Source organism: Elaeis guineensis, chromosome 8 (assembly GCF_000442705.2).
Source record: "Elaeis guineensis isolate ETL-2024a chromosome 8, EG11, whole genome shotgun sequence".
In the NCBI taxonomy this organism is placed as follows: Eukaryota; Viridiplantae; Streptophyta; class Magnoliopsida; order Arecales; family Arecaceae; genus Elaeis; species Elaeis guineensis.
Genome location: NC_026000.2, coordinates 138,073,779 through 138,095,743, shown reverse-complemented (window position 1 = coordinate 138,095,743; position 21,965 = coordinate 138,073,779). Strand labels below are relative to the sequence as shown.

General features: G+C 38.5%; 2 protein-coding genes across 3 annotated transcripts; both read left to right on the top strand.

Annotated features, from left to right (window-relative positions):
* The first annotated feature begins 1,228 nt into the window (after window positions 1-1,228).
* LOC105049450 (bZIP transcription factor 12) lies at window positions 1,229-21,233 on the top strand. The gene is given in 5 exon segments (XM_010929092.4): window positions 1,229-1,614; window positions 1,617-2,062; window positions 2,278-2,349; window positions 2,747-2,776; window positions 20,818-21,233. Coding segments are annotated over 5 exon segments (840 nt in total). The 5' UTR covers window positions 1,229-1,403; the 3' UTR covers window positions 20,899-21,233.
* Window positions 11,363-20,293, top strand: LOC140859633 (uncharacterized). 2 transcript variants are annotated; one of them, XR_012143194.1, is made up of 2 exons: window positions 11,363-17,766; window positions 17,816-20,293. XR_012143194.1 is itself a non-coding variant. In XM_073261581.1 (2 exons), exon 2 carries the CDS (start codon window positions 14,261-14,263, stop codon window positions 15,071-15,073), a length of 813 nt encoding a protein of 270 aa, XP_073117682.1. In that variant the 5' UTR covers window positions 11,363-13,498; window positions 13,581-14,260; the 3' UTR covers window positions 15,074-20,293. The 2 variants fall into 2 exon arrangements, 1 of the variants encoding a protein (XP_073117682.1); XM_073261581.1 differs by having other exon boundaries at window positions 11,363-13,498; window positions 13,581-20,293.
* Window positions 21,234-21,965: the final 732 nt, after the last annotated feature.

Genomic DNA, 21,965 nt, shown 5'->3' with positions numbered 1-21,965 from the left:
AAAAAATTAACTTTCTTGGATGATATGCTGGTTTGTTATTGGATGGTTCAAGATATACATAATAGAACTATTTTAACTAATAATTTCTCGATTGTGGATCCCTATACGGTCTCCCGTGGATTCCAGAGATGTAAATATAGCTTTGGTCAGACGTGTTGCACTCGGACCAACCAATTTAATTCAGTTCTACCATATACTGGAAACATAGTATTCATATGAGTAGCTTAAACACCTATTAGAAGTTCTGGTGATGGCATTCCACAAGATGGTGTGAGAGAGACTTTGCAGCAAACATCAATAGTTCCTAATGAGTCTTGGTACAGGAGAATAGCAATACTCTTAGGATCTTTTGCTTTGACACGATCAATATCTTAGTCCCTCGGCTATTTCAAGCTTTGACCTTCCAAAAAGTACCAGATTGTCTTTGGCTAGGGCAATCAAAATCAATTTCGACAACTTACAGCTCTTATCCAAGGTGAACAAAAAGGTTTCGATTTGATCCTTATTTGCATCATCAACCATTTAATAGTGATTTGCACGTATGTCAAAGCACTCTAATTTTTATCTTTATCAATGTGAATAAATTTTGAAATAAACATTGCGTAGTCCAATAATTGGCATCATGGAAGAAGAGGGACTATCCTTTCATACAAAAGATACAATCCCATTTTGAACCAAAAGTATCATGGCTAGTCGGTGTCATTGTAAAGTCATAAAAACGAACATCTTAGGAATCTCTAGTTCCCCTGTTTAAACCTCTTTTTTTTTTTTTTCTTTCTTTTCTTTTTCTGTGGGCACACAATTTATAACCTTTGGTTCTAACTTCTAACTACGCAAGGCAAGATGAAATATTCTCGTGAAATCACAAGACGTACTCCCTAGAATTGCTATACTTTCCCCATTTTAACGCGCGCAATGGAGTACTTGGTCCACTGTCCAACACCTCATGACATTGGCCAGTGCCCTTTTATTTCGTATTAACTGCCATCCTCTTCGCTGGATGGGGAATTGAATTTTCTATAATTATTATTTGAACAATAACAAATACTAATCATTCCGGGTTTAGAATTCAATGGAACCGCATAAAATAATAATATTGGATGGTTGATTTTAAATGAACATAAAAAAATTAACATTTTTCTGAACCGACCAAAGGCTGCTTGCAGGAAATTGCTACAACCTGGTTTGTAGAAGATCTGTTGCTCATGATCTCCGTGTCCATTTATTTTTAAGAAAAAAACAAAGAGAGGCAGAGGGGTAGGGAGCTCCCCGCATTAAGAAAGAGGAAAACACCTTCTCCTTCTAAAAGAGGGAAGATGGAGACGGAGGGGTAGAGCGAGAAAGGAAGTCCGAGCGATGGAGATGGATCGCAAATCCTAACCCTATAATCCTTGGTGACTCAGATGGCATCGTCGCGCGTGATAGCGTCGTCCTCGTCGGCGAATTCGGAATTCTTGCGTCAGTCCTCCCTCATCTCCCCGGCGATCGCCGACATCCAGAGCTCAGCCGGTGTATACCCTATCGGGACCCTCGGATCCGTGAGCATGGAGGACCTCCTCCGCAACATCTACCCGGAGAATGCGGGGCCCTTCGCCCGCGAGGACGGCGCCACCGGCGGGAGGCACGGGCGTCGGCATCGCGGCAGGGGAATTTCCCACTGCCGAAGGAGATCGCGAGCAGGACGGTGGACGAGGTCTGGAACGAGATAGCTGCCGGCCGGAAGGGCGATGGCGGGAATGGATCGAGCGGGGAGATGACCCTGGAGGATTTCCTCGCGAGGGCTGGGACGGTTAGGGAGGGGGAAGTTAGGGTTCCTTCGGGCTCCGGGCAAGGGGGTTTCGGGTTGGATTCAGTATCGGGTGGTGGTTTCGGCCAGCAGCAGCTGCTGCCGCTCGAGAATCCGGTTTTAGGGATTGGGAATGGAGTGGAAGGCGGCGGTGGAGGACGAAGGAGGGTAAGGAAGAGGCCCATGTTGGATCCCGTGGACAGGGCGGCGCTCCAGAGGCAGAAGAGGATGATCAAGAACAGGGAGTCGGCTGCTAGATCGAGGGAGAGGAAACAGGTCCCCTTTCTTTCTTTCTTCCTCTTCTTCTTCTTCTTCTGTTTTAAAAAAAATTCATTCCCTTCCCTTCTAATCGACGAATAATTCAATCCTCAATAGTATACAAGTATTAAATATGTGTATATTTATTTGTTTTTGGGCTTAGACAATGAACTGTTTTGCCCTCGGTGGTGTTAAAAAATGTTAAATTTGTGTCAGTTTATATTTTCTTCTAGGCTTACACCGTAGAACTTGAATCTTTAGTGACACAGCTGGAGGAGGAAAATGCTCAGCTACTGAAATATCAGGTACTGTCACATGTTCTTTCTCAAATCTAAATAGATGTCGTGTAGTCGAACCAAGCTTCCTGCTAAAGAATGTGATTTTGTTGCATGGACAAAGATGAATTTTCTTGCCTTTCCTCAAATCATTTTTGATTTATCTGAAGAACATCAAGATTTTGGGGAACTGAGATGTCAACATCTCCAAATTTTGTGAGAAAGGTTGGTTTAATAACAAACAGAATTGCACCTCATGATCCATCCTCTAGGTTGTTTGTCTGCAATAACATGGAGTTTCTGAAACACCATAAATATGATTAAGGAAACTGGATGTGTTCAGCAATTTTTGATGGTTAATGCTGTTGGATTTATTGGTCGTCAATTTTCATCTGATGTTGGGGTCTGGTTGAATTGGGAATTGCAGGAGGAGCAGCACAAAGAGAGGCTTCAGCAGGTATGGATGTACACCAGTCTGTTGGTTGCAAATGAATTTATATAACAGAAACTCTTTGCCTCTGTATATTTAGTGCATCAGAAATGAGTTAATCTATGCAGCTTTCATGTTGAAGTTTTTCATAGGTCTCTTCATACTTTGTTATGAATGTTTTGTTTATATTCCCTAAAGTCTGCCACAGTAGGCAATTTAGAACAGTTGGATGGCCTTTCAGAAAGATAGGTTGCACTTATGAATTGTTGGATGCACGGGAAGTGCAACATCCCCAAAAATTTAAAAGCATATGAAGAATGCTATGAGGTCTAGCTACATTATCGAGAATATCCTTGTGTTGCTTGCTTGCCATGTGGCATGACCAAAAGACCACCCCTTGAAAACTGTGCTGACAGGCAACCATTTGAATCGCACTGATACCACTATGCTGCATGCAGTGACAGCAGTGCAAGGATTTTTTAAGCAATATTTAGCATTCAAACTGTATTTTTTCCAATCTGAACAGGTCTTTTATTGTATATTTTCCTAAACAGATATTTTACTGCATATTCACTACATTGTGGATATAGTCCTAATTTCTGAATTATTGGATAAAAAGAAACCAGCCATCTTATCAATCTAGACCATTTATCTAATCAAAAATCATGGTGGTGTAGTAAAGGATTTTCCAATAGTTGCACCAAACATGCTCGTCAACTTGGGAGTTTCAACCTTGTGGCTCCAGAGTTTGATTTGGACCCTCCCATCAGTGCTCAAAATAACTTAATGTTGTTCTTTCTTAGCATTAGGTGCGCAAGTTAGATGGATACTAGTAAGAAAGGCTTTGTCCAAGTGCCAAGCACTTGGGAAAATTCGTTTATTTTTTTTGTCTCTATCAACAATCTTAATGTACATGCCTGGATTTATGTGTTTGTCCCATTTTTGTCATCCTCCTAAAACTTGGGTGAATAACTATGAGGATTTTAAAAGGTCATAGGTGCTGGACAAATGGGCCTATTCCAGCCGGATGCCTAGGCATTAGGTAGGTGCCTAATGGCTCCTTAGGATTTCAAGGCGAATGGATAAGCAAATCATGAATTATTTATGTCCTCGCCTTCCTTTTGTTCCTCTTCATTTCCTTTATTCTTCTATCCAATGTTAGGCCAAAAACTGGTCCATACCAGGCAATAAGTTCAATGTCAATTTCCCACTTATAATGCATGTTTTTTTTGCCTATTCTGGATTTTTCCTTGCTTCATACCCCTTCTATATGAATGTTGTTGCCTATGGTTGAATGTCTAAGAAATTTGCATGATGGTTGGCCATCCAAAGTTCTCTTTAATGATGGATGATGATTACAATGGATTTGATAGGTTACCAGTAGTAGATTCCAAATAATTGAAGAGCTTTGCATGATAAAGGAGTCCCTTTACACCAGCTCAAAATTTTTCCAAGATGTCCTTTGGTGCCATGGACCAATGTTTTCCAATGTAAACATGCTACTTACCCTAATTGGATATCATGTTGCATAATTTCAGCTAGTCCTTGCTCTTCAAAGCTCATCAAACATGAAATCATAGTCTGATGCTAATTTGTCATGCAAAAGCCATCTAAAAGACATTCTATTTTCTCATGCATATAATATCAAGTGGACTATTCTATGTTAAGTCAACATCCTAGACAAAGGCCTAGGCTTGATAAAGTTGCTTAGTAGAGGCTTGAGACTAATATATCAAGACAACAATCTATTAAAAGAGAAAAATAAAAAATTTAGGATTGGGGGTGTCTAATAATTATGTTTTTTGAAATTCTAAGTGCTAATATTTTTAGACACAGAGACATGCATTATATGGAAGGACACTTGGTGGCACTCAATGCTACAACTTATACGGTACCCATGGTACTGTAGCACAGGTACATGTCAAAGGCTGACCAAGGGAGCAAAGGGATTTGACATCATGCTTGGATTTAAATCAATTTAGAAGGCTGGTACAAGTTGGTAAAGTAAATCTTGAAGATATGATCAAATATGGCTGATATCATCAAATCTAGATAGATTTGGAAGGATGGTTGATATAATCAAATCCTGATAGATTACAAGGATGATTTTTTTCTGTGATTCTTTTCCTTATTTATAAAAATCTCTTATCCTTTTAGCAAGAAACGAATGTACCTTGTTAATATTCAAAAATCTCTATATTCATGGGTAGGTTCAAAGGATCTTGTTAATATAAATAGGGGTGTCTAGTCATTATAAAAGCAATATGAAGTTGCAATTTCTTATTTTCTATATTAAATACTAGCAATAGTATAACAACCTTTCTTTCTATTCCTTGTTCTTGAGGTAAAAAGCGGAGAAGCCATCATTAGGAGCGAAAGATCTTAACAAATTAGTTCTATTGTCGGGACATTAACTCCAGCGATGTTCACCAACAAACGCATCAACCAAATCCTTTATGATGATCGAGGACTCGATGGAGGCAACTTGTCATGGTGATTAACCATCGGAGTAGCCATTGCTGGAGGAGATATTACGAGTTTTTATGACGAGCCAAACCAACTAGGTGAAAGTGATACAAACCCTGACGGAGTCCATGCACTATATTGAAGAGACCCTTCGTAAGGAAAGTTTTCAGTCAGAGAAGAGGAGAGTGTCCATCAACACACTCTAGTGCTCCTGTATAAGACAATGGTGCCGGATTTTCTTAGTCCTTTCATTCCAATCCGAAACAGGACAAGTAGGGTCTAACGAGTTGAGAATACCATACTCCTTTCAGTGTTTACGGAAGGAGGGAAGGTGAACTCTTAACAAGTGCTCGGCACCCATATGGGGAGGGGACTGCTACGGTTGTACCTCAAATAATCGACCACTCTAACTTGCCCATTGAGGTCGTTGGAGAGGTCCACTCACATCATCATACTATCGGATAGCAAGCAGCTCGTCAATCTACAACCAACCACCTTCAAAGAGGCCTCAATTACACTTTTAAGATCAATCGATATCTGGATCAGCACTAATCAGCACCGCATTAGCTCTGCAACTATGTTTTTGTTCTGTTCATAATATTTAGGATTTGTACCGCCCCTTATACTACACCTTTGAGGTCGACCATTTTTTTCTATGGGATGGCTGATTGGAAATAGATCCTGAATAGGAAGGGACTGATTTCACCCAAGATTTATCACCGACGCATGCCACCAACATTCCGACCCACCACAGACCTCCTGATAGTATTCTACATGAAGAGTTGCAGCACCACAACCCTATCGGATGTCTAGGACAGTATGCAAGTTGAGATTTTTGTAGCTTTTACCACCCTTCTTATGGCCAGCCATAGCGGCAATAGGAGCCACCAACGGACTAACAATGTGGTGGCCTACAAGGGAGAGCTGCGCATATGGATTTTCCAAAATTCAATGGCGGCGATCCTACCAATTAATTGTTAGGAGCAGAGCAATATTTCGAGGCTATGGTGGTGGAGAATGCAAATAAAGTTCCCTTGGCAGCTTTCCATCTTGATGATGATGCCGCTCAAAGGTACAAGTGGTATCTCACTTGAATAGGGCAACCATCCTGGGCAGAATTTTCTCATGGTATCATGTCTAGGTTTGGTTCAAACTGCATGACAAACTTCATGGTGACTTTTGTCCAGTTATGTTAGCATGGTTCCGTGGCTGACTACTAGCGAGAATTTGAACGGCTTAGCAACATGTTGCTCGAGTTAATGGAGGCGACACTCGTGGGGACCTTCATTGGGGTCTTAAGGCTCAGATTTAGGTTGAGGTCTTTGCCCGCAAACTTGACAACCTCCTAGAAGCATTTGACGAGGTGAAGGCGGCTGAACAATGGCTTTCTTTCACTTCCCCAATGACATACAACTGGATCAAAAATTGGACAGCAATCAACAGTGGTCGGCCACTTCAGAGAAGTATGGCCACGGGGCCAACCACAAATCCAAAACCTCCAACCTCTTCAATGACTTTAGGCCCACAGCCGATTGTATCTTCAGCATCATCCAAAGCCTCGAAGACCCTATCGCAAGCTGAAATTACTGATCGACGAAAGAAGAAAATATGCTTCAGTTGTAATAAGAAGTGGAACCCAGGACACAAGTGCTAGCCACATCTTATGGTGGTAGTACCTTGTGAAAAAGAAGAACTAAAGAAGGGAAAGTACAAGACGTTGAAGATGCTAGCAATGACTTGGTAGATGACGAAAAATTCATGCCTGAAGAGGTTTCCATTGAGCCATCTATTTCCTTCCATGCTCCCATCGGAGTAGCTAGCTTTCCTTCTATGCTCCCATCGAGTTGCCAAGAAATCGCTGGCTATGTGATGCTCGGCCTTTTTTGAAAAAGCAACCGGTATTGGTGCTTGTGGATTTTGGCTCCACCCATTTTTTTCATCAATTTTGGGATCGCTAAGTGCCTAAAGCTGAAGTTTGAAGCCATTAAGTCCTTTGATGTGATGGTGGGCAATGGGCAAAAGCTAAGGTGTGTGCTAGAAACTGCGTGAAGATTCCATTAATTGTTTAAGGGACCGAGATCATCATTGATCTATTTGTCATCACCCTCAAAGGATCCAATGTTGTTCTTGGTCTTACATGATTTCAAAACGAAGATTACGAGATGGATTGGAATTTTCGCTCCATGGAGATACCTTCGAGAAAGACAGGAAGAAATGTGTTTTCAAGCCCAAAGATCTACAGTCCTCCGATGTGATGACTTTACATCAATTTCTCCGACTGTCCCATCCTTCTTCAGCCTATTTGGTGATGCAAACGACATCCGACCAGCACCAAGATGAGCTCATCCGTGGGCTACGCCCTTTAACCTATTCTAAGCTCTCTCCCTATTTTTATGGCCTATTCAAAGTGTTGGAAAAAATTGAGCCTGCAGCATATCACCTCGAGTTACCCATTGGGGTACGAATTCATGATGTCTTCCATGTGTCTAAACTGAAGCCATACCATGGAGAGTCAAATATTCAATCATCCTTCCCATCGGAATTGATTGAGGATCGGCCCTATTTTTCTATGAAAATTTTTTAATGTTGACACAAACGAGTCAATGGGTGGCTTTGCACTGAAATACTCGTCAGGTGGAGTAATGGAACTTGTGAAGAAGCCAATGGGAGGATCACGATCACTTGGCACTTCGATTCCCTCATATTGCACCTTGGGGACAAGGTGAAATGAAGAAGGGGGGACTGTTACAACTTATATAGTACCCATGGTACTGTAAGTCTGTAACATAGGTACATATCAAAGACTTACCAAGGGAGCAAAAGGATTTGACATCTGGCTTGGATTTAAATAAATTTAGAAGGCTGGTATAAGTTGGTAAAATAAATCTTGAAGATATGATCAAATATGGTCGATATCATCAAATCTAGACAGATTTGGAAGAATGGCTGATATAATTAAATCCGGACAGATTACAAGGATGATTCTTTTCTATGATTCTTTTTCTTATTTGTAAAAATCTCTTACTCTTTTAGTAAGAAACGAATGTAGATGCATTCATGGGTAGGTTCAAAGGATTTTGCTAATATAAATAAGGATGCATGGTTATTATAAAAGCAAATTGGAGTTGTAATTTTTTATTTTTTGCATTAAATACCAGCAATAGCATAACTTTTTTTTTTTATTTCATTGTTCTTGGAGATACTTCTCTCCCTCAAAATAAAAAAGCCGTCGTTAGGAGCGGAACATCCTAACACTCTAAAAATGAATTATCGGGCTTGTAGGTGTGCAAACAAGTCGAGTTCAGTGAGTTATGCGTGGCTCAAGCCTGCTTGCATTTTGTAGTCAAGTCAAGCTCATTTAATTTTGAGACGAAATTGAGTTGTTCACAAACAATTTGTTTAAGAAACTTGGTGAAAGCATTAGGTACCTCAAGATTTCAAATGTATATGTGTTCAGCTATTTACCATCTTCATACTTTAATCTCATAATTAAAATGTTTTATTTTGCAAAAAAAATATTTTCAATAATAAATATAAACATAATCTCTATCCATAATTATTAAGTAAAATAACATATAAATTATTAATTTGTTTATATTTCTATCTTAATCAAACTAAGCTTGTGCAGCCAAGTCTAACCAAGGCTATTTAAAAATCGAGCAAGTCGAACTTGAGTTGCATTTCAAGGTAAGGATGAGCTACTCGTGAACAGCTCACTCATTTGACAATCCTACTTGCTTATATAGCTAGAAGCTATGTTACATGGGTTTGGGTACGGATGCAAAGGTGTGTATATATGATCTGGACATGCTAATCATAATCTATAGACCAGTTTTGCTTTGTCACTTTTAAGTTTTAGTATGCACTTTATACAAACTTGTGCCTTGTTATATCAATGCATACTTATTTTATTATTTTTTAAAGAAAAACAAAAAATGTTAATGCAAATCTATTATTGTTCTTTGACATAGGCCATGGACTAAATCAAAATAAGGGAAGAAGAATAAAAATTTTTGGTCAATAGGCTCTTAATTCAAAGCAACATGTAAGCTTGGGACCGAGTTAATTTGATCATTAGAATATCAAATAAGCTTCTCGACTGATAGGATCACATCTATCAATCAAATACTCTTGTATGAACCATGTACCATGCATGTAGTAGCAGCCTGATTAAAACCATATCGCTACATTCTTTTCACTTGTGGTTTTGATGTTGTACCTATCATGGCATTTGTTGCCTATTTTCCTATGTTGCAGTTCTATCCATCCATCAGTGTCCTCCTTCCATCGTAACCTTGTCCTTATCCCAGATAGATAATCGGCACCCCCTTCCTCTGATTGTCTCTCTGGTTTTCTCGCATTCATCTACCCTTCTCTCACCTTCCGTGTTTCTACTTCCCAGATTCTCAGAATGCTTATCATGACATTCATCACTTATTCCCCTATATTGCAGTTTTATCCATCCATCGGTATCCTCCTTCCACCACCATCTCATCCACCCAATGCATCAAAACTCTAGCTAGGTAGCATGCCTTATCCCGGGTAGATAATTGGCACCCACTTCCTTTGATTGTCTCTCTCTGGTTTGGTCCCATTCATCCACCCTTCTCTCACTTTCTCCATTTCTGCTTCCCAAAAGTGCTGTGTTGGACTTAAGATCTTGTGCTTGTGTCTTATTTTGTACATGGGTGTATTGTGGTAAAGAACAGAGTTTGTGGTATTGTAGGCTAGGAGTGTCGAAACTTGATAGGGTTTTACAAAGCACCCCATCTAAAAGTACCTCATTGCAATCAATCGAAATTCTCAATTATTTTATTGCTAAACAATATCAGCCTAAAGTTTCTAGATTCTCTTATTGAAGTGACGTTCATATCTCTGTTTTCTTCTATGATGGCATGCATGTGTTTCCTAATAAAAAAGTGCCATTGGCTAGTCAATTTACTTAGTGTATTTTGACATGTTTAAATATGTTTATTTTATGTATTGTGTTGTACAGAAGTGCCCTTTTGTTGGGATTTTCGGAGGACGAAATGTTGTTCACTTCGTGAGGCATTCCGAGCAAGGTTCGCTGTACCAGCCCGAACCGGTCGGTACGGAGCGTACTGAGCCGGACCGGTGCTTTAACGGTCCGGTTCGGATCTTTTTTTCGAGAAACACTCCGAACCGCACCGAACCGAGCGGTTCGGTCTGGTTCGTTTCCATACCGTCTAAAACCGGACGGTATGGTTCGTTTCGGTCCGGTTCGGCGTGAACCGAACCGTACCGACCGTCCCATGTGAATAAAGTGAGGAGGGGGGAGGGGGGTGGGGTCGGAGACCACATGCATAAAGGGAGCATGTTTGGAGTTCTCTGAGATGTCTCAAAGAACTCCCGAGGGTCCGAAAGTTGCGAAGGTCTCAACGAAACCGTTGAGACCTCTGAAAAATTAGAAAAAAAAGAAAAAACTCCGTCAAATTGTAGGAGTGGTTCGAGGAGAGGTTGATCTTTGGCCGAAGGTAAGATAATGTGTTATTTTTTTAGTAAATATTTTTTTTTTATTTTTGTTGTTAAAAATAGGATAAGAATGAGAAAGAATGAAAATAAGAGAAAATCATGCGAAAATCTTGTATTTTGGGATGATTTAATTATATGTGTTAGATCTTTGGAAGATCTACATGATGACACCAAAATTGTTAATTTTCGTTAATTATATATTTTTTAAATATTTATTTATTTAAAAATTAAAAAAATTAAATTTTAGGGAAAAAAATCAGAGTTTGAGAATCATGTTTAGAATGATTCAAGCTACTTAAATCTAATTTCAATTTTTTTCAAATATTTGAAATTAAAAATTATTTTTTTAATTATTTAAATTAAAAAATTAATTATAAAATAAAAAATATATAAAATAGTGTTATAGTTTAGTTAATTTAAAAATATTATTTGAAGCATATAACATATTTATTTTGAATTTATAAGTTTTAAAATAATTATTAAAATTATATATAATTATTTTAATTATCGTTAAACTATCGTGTTTTGTTATACTTGCATATATTTATAAGAAAAAAATTTAGAGCATGACGTTCGTTCACTTTAATTAATCAGCTATTTTATAGTATATATTTATTTATATAAAAATTATTAAAAAAATAAAAAAATAAAAAATCAGTGTTAGTTTTGAAATTGAGAATAATATTTAGAATGATTCAAAACAATTGAAATATTTGAATCTAACTTGAGATTTTTTTGAAATTTTTTTTGTAAATATTTAAATAGTAAAAAATATTATCAAATAAAAAATATATGTAATTAGTGTTATATTATAGGTAATTCGAAATAATTAGTATTTTATTATATCTGCAGAAATGAGTAAGAAGAAAGATCAAGAGCATGACATTGGTTGGGATCATGGCGAGATGCTCTCGGCTCGGCATTATTGGAGATGCAAATGGTACAACACAGAGTTCAAGAGATGAGTGACTAGATTGAAGCAGCATCTGGCTGGTGGTTATCCCGATGTGTCCATATATCGAAAATGTCCGCAAGAGGTCCGACAATTGATGAAAAAGCACTTTGCTGATTCGAAAGCAGCGAAGGAAAGAGCAAAGCAGAAAAAGATCGAAGTAGACCGTCGAGCTGCAGAGCCACTTCTTATCACTCTAAAGAGTCAGAGGAGGCTTCTGCTCCAGATGATGAGGAGGCACAGATTGAGGCTGCCATTCATGCGAGCTTGGCGGATCAGTACTAGCAGGAGGAGATGGCCGGTACAGAGATCGATTCGGACCATCATGCTACGAATCAGGATCTGGATCAGCGACTGGTAGGGAAGAATTCGAGTTCAGGAGGACTACCTCAGTCAGAGAGCCTGGTGGTAGAGGGAGCAGACGCAGCATATCTTCTTTGTTGGGAGCTTTTGGTAGTAGGAGGAGGTCCTCCAGAGATATTCCAGCAGGAGCCAGCATTCAGGATTTGGATCCACATGCTTTGCTCAGCAAGGATTTAAAGCACAGAGAATTAACAGTATGCTGAAAAAAGATAAGAAGAAGGATATGTGGCGAGTTATTGGATCATGGTTTCATTCAGCCATATTCCAGCAAATGCAGCAGTCAATCCTTACTATCGATCTGCTATTTCAGCCATAGAGGCTGCCGGTCAGGATGTAGATCCTCCAGGACCTAAGGACATCTATGGTCAGCTTCTTGACAGCAATAAAGAGGATCTGCAGAGATGGATTGCTTCTTACAAAAATAAATGGCCTACATACGGTCTGACAGTGATGTGTGATGGTTGGACAGGTCCTACTAGGCGGAGCATCATTAATTTTTTGACATACTGTGATGGAAAAATATTTTTTTACAAATCAATCGATGCTTCAGATAAGATGCACGATGCTACATATATCCTTGGTCTGATGGAGGAGGTGATTGATTCAGTGGGTGAGCAGTATGTCGTGCAGGTCATCACAGATAATGGACCACAATATAAGGCTGCCGGAGAGTTGCTGATGGAGTAGCGACCGTAGATATGCTGGACCCCATGTGCTGCACATTGCATTGATCTTATATTGATGGATATCGGAAAGATTCGCAGGGTGCAGCAGGTAGTGGAGATTGTCCAGACCATTACTAGATTCATCTACAACCACACATGGGTTCTTTCATTGATGCGGACGTATACTGGGGGGAGATCTTATGACGGGTATCACACGGTTTGCTACCAACTACATAGCACTTGATAGTCTTCTTCAGAAGAAAACAGTCCTACGTCAGATGTTTGTCAGTGCGAGTGGCAGGAGAATAGATATGCGAGGACCGGCACTGATGGAAGTCATGTGGAGAACTTGATGACGAGTCATCATTTTGGCAGCAGGCTGAGAAGATAGTGAAGGCTATCAAGCTTTTATATGAGGTGCTTCGTGCCGTGGATAGCGAGAGATACCCCCAGATGGGTTTCTTATATTACATGATGGAGAGGGCAAAGAAACAGATCAGTGAGAATGATCCCAAGCATGCTAAAAATTCATTAACATTATTGAGCGCCGTTGGGACTATCAGATGGGCAGAGATTTACATCTAGCTGGTAAGTTTGGATTCAAGAATGTTTTAAAATATTATTTCGAAGCATGAAAATAAAATTGTGCTTAATCAGTCTTGAAATTTATCTGCAGCTTATTACTTAAATCCGAGATTTCAGTATACTATTCCGGGGATAGATATGGATAGCGAGCTTCTTGCTGCTCTTCGCAATGTCATATATAAGATGGTGTCCGATCCAGAAATCGCGTCGTTGTATCTGCAAGAGGTATGCTAGTTTAAAATAGATGTAATTATTCAACTGAATTCGATCTGATATATTTATAAATAATAAATATATTTTATTTCAGACGAAACAGTTTAGAGAGGGATCAGACAGTTTTGGAGTCCCATCAGCTGTCGTAAGCAAAAAGCAGATGAATCCAGGTAAATTACATATCAATAATGAGCAATGTAGATTGATATGTAATTTTGCTTAATAATATCATCAAATTTGATATGTAATTTTGCTTTTGTAGCTGAATGGTAGATTCATTTTGGAATATCAGTAGAAAATTTGAAATATGGCTGTCTGTATTCTTTCTCAGACGGTCTCTGCTAGTGGCTGTGAGCGTAATTGATCCACTTTCGTCTTATTCACAGCAAACAGAGAAATCGTCTGACATAAAAATGCCTCGACGATCTTGTATATGTTCACTACAATCTGAGGTTGAGGCTAAAATGTATTCAGGAGGAAGTTCAGTTGAACTACACTGATCCGACGCTGGATGATTATGCCGACGAGGATGACGATCCGATCATCGGATGGCTTGCAGGTTAGCAGCAGGAGCTAGAGCTTGATGAGCCAGGATCCCCTCCATGACCAGTCAGTGTGGTGGCAAGGGAGATCAGGGTGGATCCAGGGCAATGGACAGAAAAAAATATTCCACATAGGGTTTCAGCTGATCAGCCACAGTCTGAGGAGATACAAGGGACTCATTCATCACATGACTCGCTATCCGATACATCTTCCCAGAGATTCGAGCGAGAGATGTATAGACGTTCCTCCCGGCAGCCAGCAAGAAGGCATCCATCCTCCCAATCACAGGAAACTCAGTCACAGAGGGGCACAAGGGGGAGAAAGAAAAAGACAGTTGCACGTGCACCACTCTCGAGAGTACAGGAACTATCTGATTCAGATACGGACACCAGGGGAGTGATGATGATACTGGTAGTAGTAGCCATGGATCTGATGATCAGGGAGGAACTGGAGGACAGGAGACCACCGTTTATGAGACAGCCACAGGGTGATATTCGATTCACCGGTGAGTCTCAATTTATGCATGTCACACAGGATAGGGATCATGGTGGACGAATCGGTAGAGATCGTGGGGAGTCGATTTCATATAGACGACGGGCTCCTAGAGGTCGTCCAGCACATGATGTAGCTGTAGACGATCTTGCACGTGGAGTAGGATCCATGGATGTATCTGGATCATCCTCGCATTATGGATCCTATTATCCACAGCCACCTTATGATCCATATACATATGGTGCATCCGAGGCATCATCTTCTAGTGGTTACTACCCTATGCAGCCTGGAGCATCTTATGGATTAGATTTTGCTACTGGCATATTTGGATGTGCTCCTCCACAATCGTACCATCATCTCGAGGATACTTCTCAGAGTCAGAATTTTAGTGAGAGGTCTGAGATGTCTTACAATCCAGAGATGATGCCTTATGAGATGATGAATATTCGAGAGTACGGTGCAGCTTGGTTAGAGGGTTGGACTGATGTCCCTTCAGACTATGTTGATGATCCAGATATCTACGAGCGTCACAGACACTCGACAAGAAATTAAATGCAAAGTACATCTTAAGGTTCGTATATCAGTTATTGCACTTTGTACTTAAATATTTAGATACATTTTAATGCGTATTTTATATATTTTTTCTTTAGTTTTAAGATGACATAGTTGAAATATAATGTAAATAAATATATGTTTGAAATTTTGGATCAAGAGTCTTTGTACCGTAATCTAACTCCAAATTGAACCCAAATATGTCAATAATATGCAATGTATTGCCATATTGAGGTTGTATTTATCAATTATTAACTTTAAAAATCTAAAAAAAAATAAAAATCGAAAAAAATTATGTACCAGTATCGGACCGGTACGCTTGGGCGTACCATATGTCGGTACGGTATCGGTACCATACCGTACCGGTCCGGCACTGGCACGCCGTCCGGTACCGGTACAGCAAACCTTGATCTCGAGTTTTGTTGTGTTGGGCAAATGGACAAAATGATCAAAGGATAGAATAGAGTGGGGGCAATGGTATTGTCGGCTAAGGATTTTCTTGTTACAATTAGTGGAGGACTATGGAAGGGCTAAAGGGGACTTGAGAAGTGATGGATCTCATTTGGAAATATTTATATATTTCCGGAATTTTTGCTTTATAATAATACATTTGCTGCTAATTGCCAAAATATGAATATGCAATTATTACAAGATTATTGATAGTAATTGCTATACACTTGACCTATCAAGCTTGAGATCAAGGACTAACCCTAGGTTTGACTGATTGAAGAAATGTCTTCTTTTTCTAGGCTAGGTCCATCTCCTGTTTGTCATCTTGAGCCCAAGCTTGACCTAAAACAGATCGAGTCTGTCTAGCTAACAGTTTAGCTCAGCACACAAGCTCTCTGCGGATGAAGCAAGGGAGATGTTACAGAATTGGTGTGGTTATTCACTTCTAGGGATGAAGGTACCATGATTTTGTCTTCACTTCAATGAATTACACCCATCTCCTTGATTGAGTGGTTGTCAAAACAAGAACTCGAAATGCATCTCATTTCAATGCTAATTCACTTTTTTTTTTTGCATTATATAGTGAATAATTTTAAAAATCTTAAAATTAAAGGCATATAAGAGTTTTTGTCTCATTAATGAAACACTATCTATATAAAAGTCATAGGATAGCCTGTGAGGATAGGGCTTGGTGCAATGATAGGGTTGCCTCGTTGTAACCCGAGTGTTATAGGTTTGAAATATGGAAATGGCTTCTGTGCATACAGGTGCAAGGCTGTGTACATCTAACCCTCCTAAACTCTAGAATGGTAGGAGAACTGTGCACTATGTTTCCTTTTTTTACATAGGATATCTCATATCCCGTCAACGAATAACAAGAGCATGAAATCAGGATAAATATCAATCCCTATTATAGCTAGAAAGATATGGATTGAACCAAATAGTTCTCGTGGTCCAGAATCCAAAAATGAATGAAACTTACATTATAATATGCTTACATTAGAGACTATAGTGATATATTTCTCAATGTTGACTAAGATCCTTTGGGAATTTTGTTTTAGTTCAGCTCGCTACCCTGTTAATTGTATATTTAGAGATGAACGCAATTTCCTTATCAGATTTTCACTTTTCTTTGGCACCATAGTGAGTTGTTCCTGGATTGTATGAAGTGAATCAAGGTAGCTTTCCTACTCCCTGACAGGCCTCTGAGGTTCCGCAACAGGTTTATCCTCTTGTTTAGAATAGCCTTGGCCCAGAATAAAACACTAATTTTCAGTATTGATGCAAGGAGAGAGAGTTGCTAGTGAAGACCCTCAGACTTTGATGGATCACATTTCATCCATAAAGTGGAGACCATATGGGAAGGCTTGTTTATAAGGCATTATGCTTTTGATCTTCTTTTCACTTGTCTCTGGTTCATTTTCAGTTTTGTGCTTTGGGTTTTGCAAAGTCTGAATTTATCTCAAACGATGCATTTTGATTTTTGAGTACAATTTTCCTTGATACTGTTGTATTTGCCCATATTTTTACCAAGTCTCTTTCTACTACATTATGTTTTTATCATGAAACTTCTGCATTCTGCTTGTTCAGTATATGGTAACAGTTGCTAGCCCTGAAATATTTGCATGGTTATCCCCTTCTAGATTTTTTGTCTGTCATGCATTTTGCCTATTTGATTACCTTAACTTTATAAAATATCACAGAAGTTGATATATTCTTGGTTAAGCACATTATTCTGATGAGAATCTCAGTAGGTATTGGAACAGAGTTTGATATGAAAATATTGGCTTAGTTTCAGTTTTGGATAAAGAAAGTCATTTGCTGTGATACTGTAACGATAATTACCCTATGCCCAATTGTTCTGTTGTTTTTCTTTTAGCTTTGCAAATCATCAGAACACTGCCTTCTCTATTCATTGCTACTTCTAGAAGTTTTTTTGAGGTGAATTGCTACTTCTAGAATTTGTTTACCCTAAAGGTTGTATTACTTAAAATGAAATTAGTATATCGAATGTCTACTTCTTGGCACAAAAAGATACCAAACATGAACTGTTGTTTATCATTGGAATAATAATTTAAAAATAAAAAGGTCTAGATACACCTAGAAAATGGATGATGTGTACTTGTCTAAACCAACAGCTATATTACAAGGGAAGAAGCCCTCTCAAGAAAATGTCGTGCAACTTTCTGACCCCTTGTGTTTGCTAAAATGTTAATCTCTTTGTTTTTGAGCCAAACAGTTCAGTTCTATTACGGTACAGCAGCAATGATTGTTGAATCCCATATTTATGAGGCTCTAAAGCCAATACGGATAGGGATTAGGTGTCTGAGATGAACGCAATGAGTATATTGTTCACTTTTGGGAAATAGCTTAATATATGCATCTGATGCACACTTCTCGTGCACTGCTATATAGATTAGCACCCAAGACATGGCAATGTAACGAACATGTATTAACTGTACACTCAAATAGTTCGTATATAAATTTCTTCATGCACCGTGTATATAAGGGGATACATTTATGTTTATTGGTTCCTCACGTACTTGATTACAACATGTTTCATCATTTTGAACATACAATGGCTAGCAAGTTATGTGCACGAAGATTCTATTGCCTTTGCATTCATAATTTCTCTGATATTCTACTTTGCAAGCACTCTCTTGACCATTCTTTCATATACAATATGTGAAATGCCATAATGTTTATCCATGTTTTATAGTATATATGGTTATGAGCTACAATGCACTTTCTACTCTTCAAGATCTAATAATGTATTTTGTTTTCTAGCGAAGAATAGATTATTGTTGGAAGATAAACATGAATTTATTGTTATGATAAAATACATTGAACTATGTGAGTGGGATTATGCATGCATGTCTAGGTATAAGAGATGTATTAAATATGAGTACATGAACTTATGTCTAGGAATGTGCTTGTACATTTAGAAAAGTGCGAATACATGTATTAGAAATTTGGGAATATGTGTGTGTCTCTTAAGAAGCGTGTGAGATATTAATTAATGTATTTGTGAGTAGTATAAATAGAAGTGGTTTCCTTAGCGTATAGGAGTTGGATATGAAATAAATAAAAGTTGTGATATTGTTAGTAATTCCTCTCCCTCTCAAGCATTTCCTATTATATATGATGGAGTACCTACTACCAAATTTCAATAAATTGGTATCAGAGTGGGCACGGTCTGAAGGCAACAGTCAAAGCAAGGTATAATCTGAAGAGGTGTGAGGGTGGAAGAACATTTTTTTATAGTTGAAGTAGGAAACTCCAGGCTAGAAGATCTGTTGAGTGTGCAGTTTGCAAATTGCATGATACTCCAAGTTCAAGATAAAAAGTAGATATCCGTTGAGACAGTGCGAGTCGAAAAGAGTGACTCTGTAAGTGAAGAAGACAAAAAGTCTTTGGTGGAAGAGACGAAGAAAGTCTCTGAAAAAGTGCAATTGCCAAGTGAATTGTGATTTTTGGTAAAATACAATGAAGACCTATGTGCTTGGTGAGGTAATATCAATTGTTGTGATAATTTAATTTAAAATGGTACTCAAAGATTTACTTGAGATATTAAATTTATTGTTAGTCTCATTTTTATATGAAAAGTATGGATTAGACCATGATCCTACTTTCGTGGTTTATACTAATCTTGATGATGGATACGAAAGACATGATTTATGGAGACAAAGCTAGTACCCAAAAAAAAAAAGCAGAGCAAAAAGCAGCGTTAAAAGCAATAAGGCATGTCAGAACTATGTATGACTTTGTAGTAAGAGTCGTGAATTACAAAGAACTATGGGGTTTGGAATATGACAATCAAAAACTGACTGAGATGTACAAGAAAGGGTAGAGGAATGTGATGCATTGAAAGAGAAATTTGTGACATTGGACAATGGTGCAGAGGGATTCGACAGCAATTATGACAGGAAGAAAGAATATTCATCCTGAAGACATTTCAGCTGTTAGAGATTTTCCTTCAAGATGTGGACCAGTTATGAGAAGAAGAAGAAAAGTTAAACAAAATTCATGTTTAAGAGGGGGTGTTAGAAAATAAACATGAATTTAGTGTTGTGATAAAATCCATTGAACTATGTGAGTGGGATTATGCATGCATGTCTAGGTACAAAAGATGTATTAAATATGAGTACATGAATTTATGTCTAGGAATGTGTTTGTGACTTTTAGGAAAGTACGAATGCATGTCTAAGAAGTTTAGGAATATGTGTGTCTCTTAGGGAAGTGTGTGAGATATTAATTAATGTATTTGTGAGTAGTATAAATAGAAGTGGTTTCCTTAGGGTTTAGGAGTTAGATATAAAATGAATATAAGTTGTGATATTGTTAATAATTTCTCTCTTCTGTCAAGCACTTCTTATCATATGTAATTGAGTTCCCACTATCAAATTCCAACAATTATAAATAATAAATTTCAAATTTATGTATGTATATGAGGATATTATCAGCAAGCAATTCTTTTGGGGTATTTTCAATAGTTTGTGACCCTTAGTTAATATCATTACGAATTATTTGTCAAAAGTCATGGTAAATTTTCGTGCCATCAATTTGTATTAGTTGCGTTAAGATCTTTACTAGGTGACATAGTTGCTGACTTGCTGATTTTAAATTATTATGTTTAGGAGAAAAAAATTGAGCAGTTTGGACAAGATCAACATGTATGCTGGTTCCAATTAATTATGTTTGGACCCTAATCTTGATTTTAACATTGTACCTCCAAAACCGGTAACTTATGCAATACCTTTTTTGGGTCTCCTGAAGGATGACTATGATATAGGCTTTCATTGTAACACTCTCCTCATACAATATGACAATATTAGTTGTCGACATCAATAACTGGGATCAGCTTCAAGGTTATTAGAACTTGGTATCCCTACTGTCTGGTAAGAAGCTTCTGCAATCAAGTACCATACCTTTATACTTCTGTTTTTTAAACAGTTCGGCTGCTTTTTTCCCCTTGAACAATACATCTTGTTGACTCATCCATCTTGAATTAGTTGTACTTCTCATGCTTGGCATTCCTGTCGTATCTCAGGCTGCAAATATTATTTTTGTTTATATCTGTTTTTATATAAAAAATTGAGATATTTGCTTGGTGAACAACACAGTCCAAGTGCTGTAAATCCTCAAAAGGTTAAAGAGTTCAATCCCATGGGGGACAGCACAATCCTTACGGTCGTCTAGCACTTCTTCTATGTGGGTGTGTGGTATAATTGCTTATGCAATACCAATTTGTTCTGTATGGTTAATGGCTTGAACCTTTTTTTTTTTTTTTTCAGCTCTTGGAAAATGTAATCCCAGTTACTGAGAAGAAAAAACCCAAGCTATCTCTGAGAAGAACTTGCTCCATGCTCTGGTAGGAAGAGTACCAAGGGAATCATCATGTCCTGAGTGGTGGTTTTTTATTCCATTCATAGAAACTACAGAAAAAATTTAGCAAACCTTGACCGTTGGAAGTCAGTCATGTGTAAAAATGTAGGAATGCAGCCGACAGAAGGTAGCAAAGGTAACATTCTAGATGGATGAGGGACAGTGGTTTATGGACATGCATCCTATCGTTTGTTTTAATTTTCTTCTGTAACAAAGGTTTGTAGAGACTTGAATAAGCAGGCTGCTTAGAGATGACCTTTATATGTATTTCTCAGTTCTTAAAATATAAAATGTCACAGAAAATAATTGATAATTTTAACATTCACATCTGTGGGTAAAATTTGTTGTGACGATGCTAACTTTATCTTCCAGCGGGAAACTGACCTAGTTCAAATCTGTCATCTTTGTTAAAGCTGCCACTTTTTGGTCTCGGCATGTATGATAGATCTTGAGGAGAGCTGCTGATTCAGTGATGTTACCATCCTATGCCCCTATCGAAGCATGGGGTGGTAGCTGCCTGATGCAGGCAGGATATGGTAACACCCGCATGGATTAAGAGGGTATGGAATGCAAGCATGATCTCTAGCCTTTCAGGTTGATGTGGCAGCTCATTATTCCCCTAACCTTTCAGTGGCACAAACCTCTTTTTGAATTGCACCCGTCCACTCTGGGCACCTTGGCTGGTGAAGTAAGCTGTTTGGGAGTGGCGCTGCGTGGCGTTAGTCATCAAAGCTGCTTAATTTTTTTTATCATGTTTTGAAGAATGAGAGTTGAGGGTAAACGATCCCTCGGCATCCAGAAATATCACCGCAGACTACCTCTGTTGCTCGCTTCCTGATCACAGAACCAGCATACTTTGACTTTCAGATGCCCGAGGAGGAGTTGTGTAACATGGCGTATGTGTTACAAGTTGGAGAACTACTTCAAGTGGTTCGAAAGCTAAAACAACTTCAGGCATCCAAAAGTTCGTTGTTCCTCACCTCAGATTTCAATCTTACAAGGGCATGACTGGGAAACATTGAATTCCTCCAGTGGTTTAGACTTGGATCTCAAACTA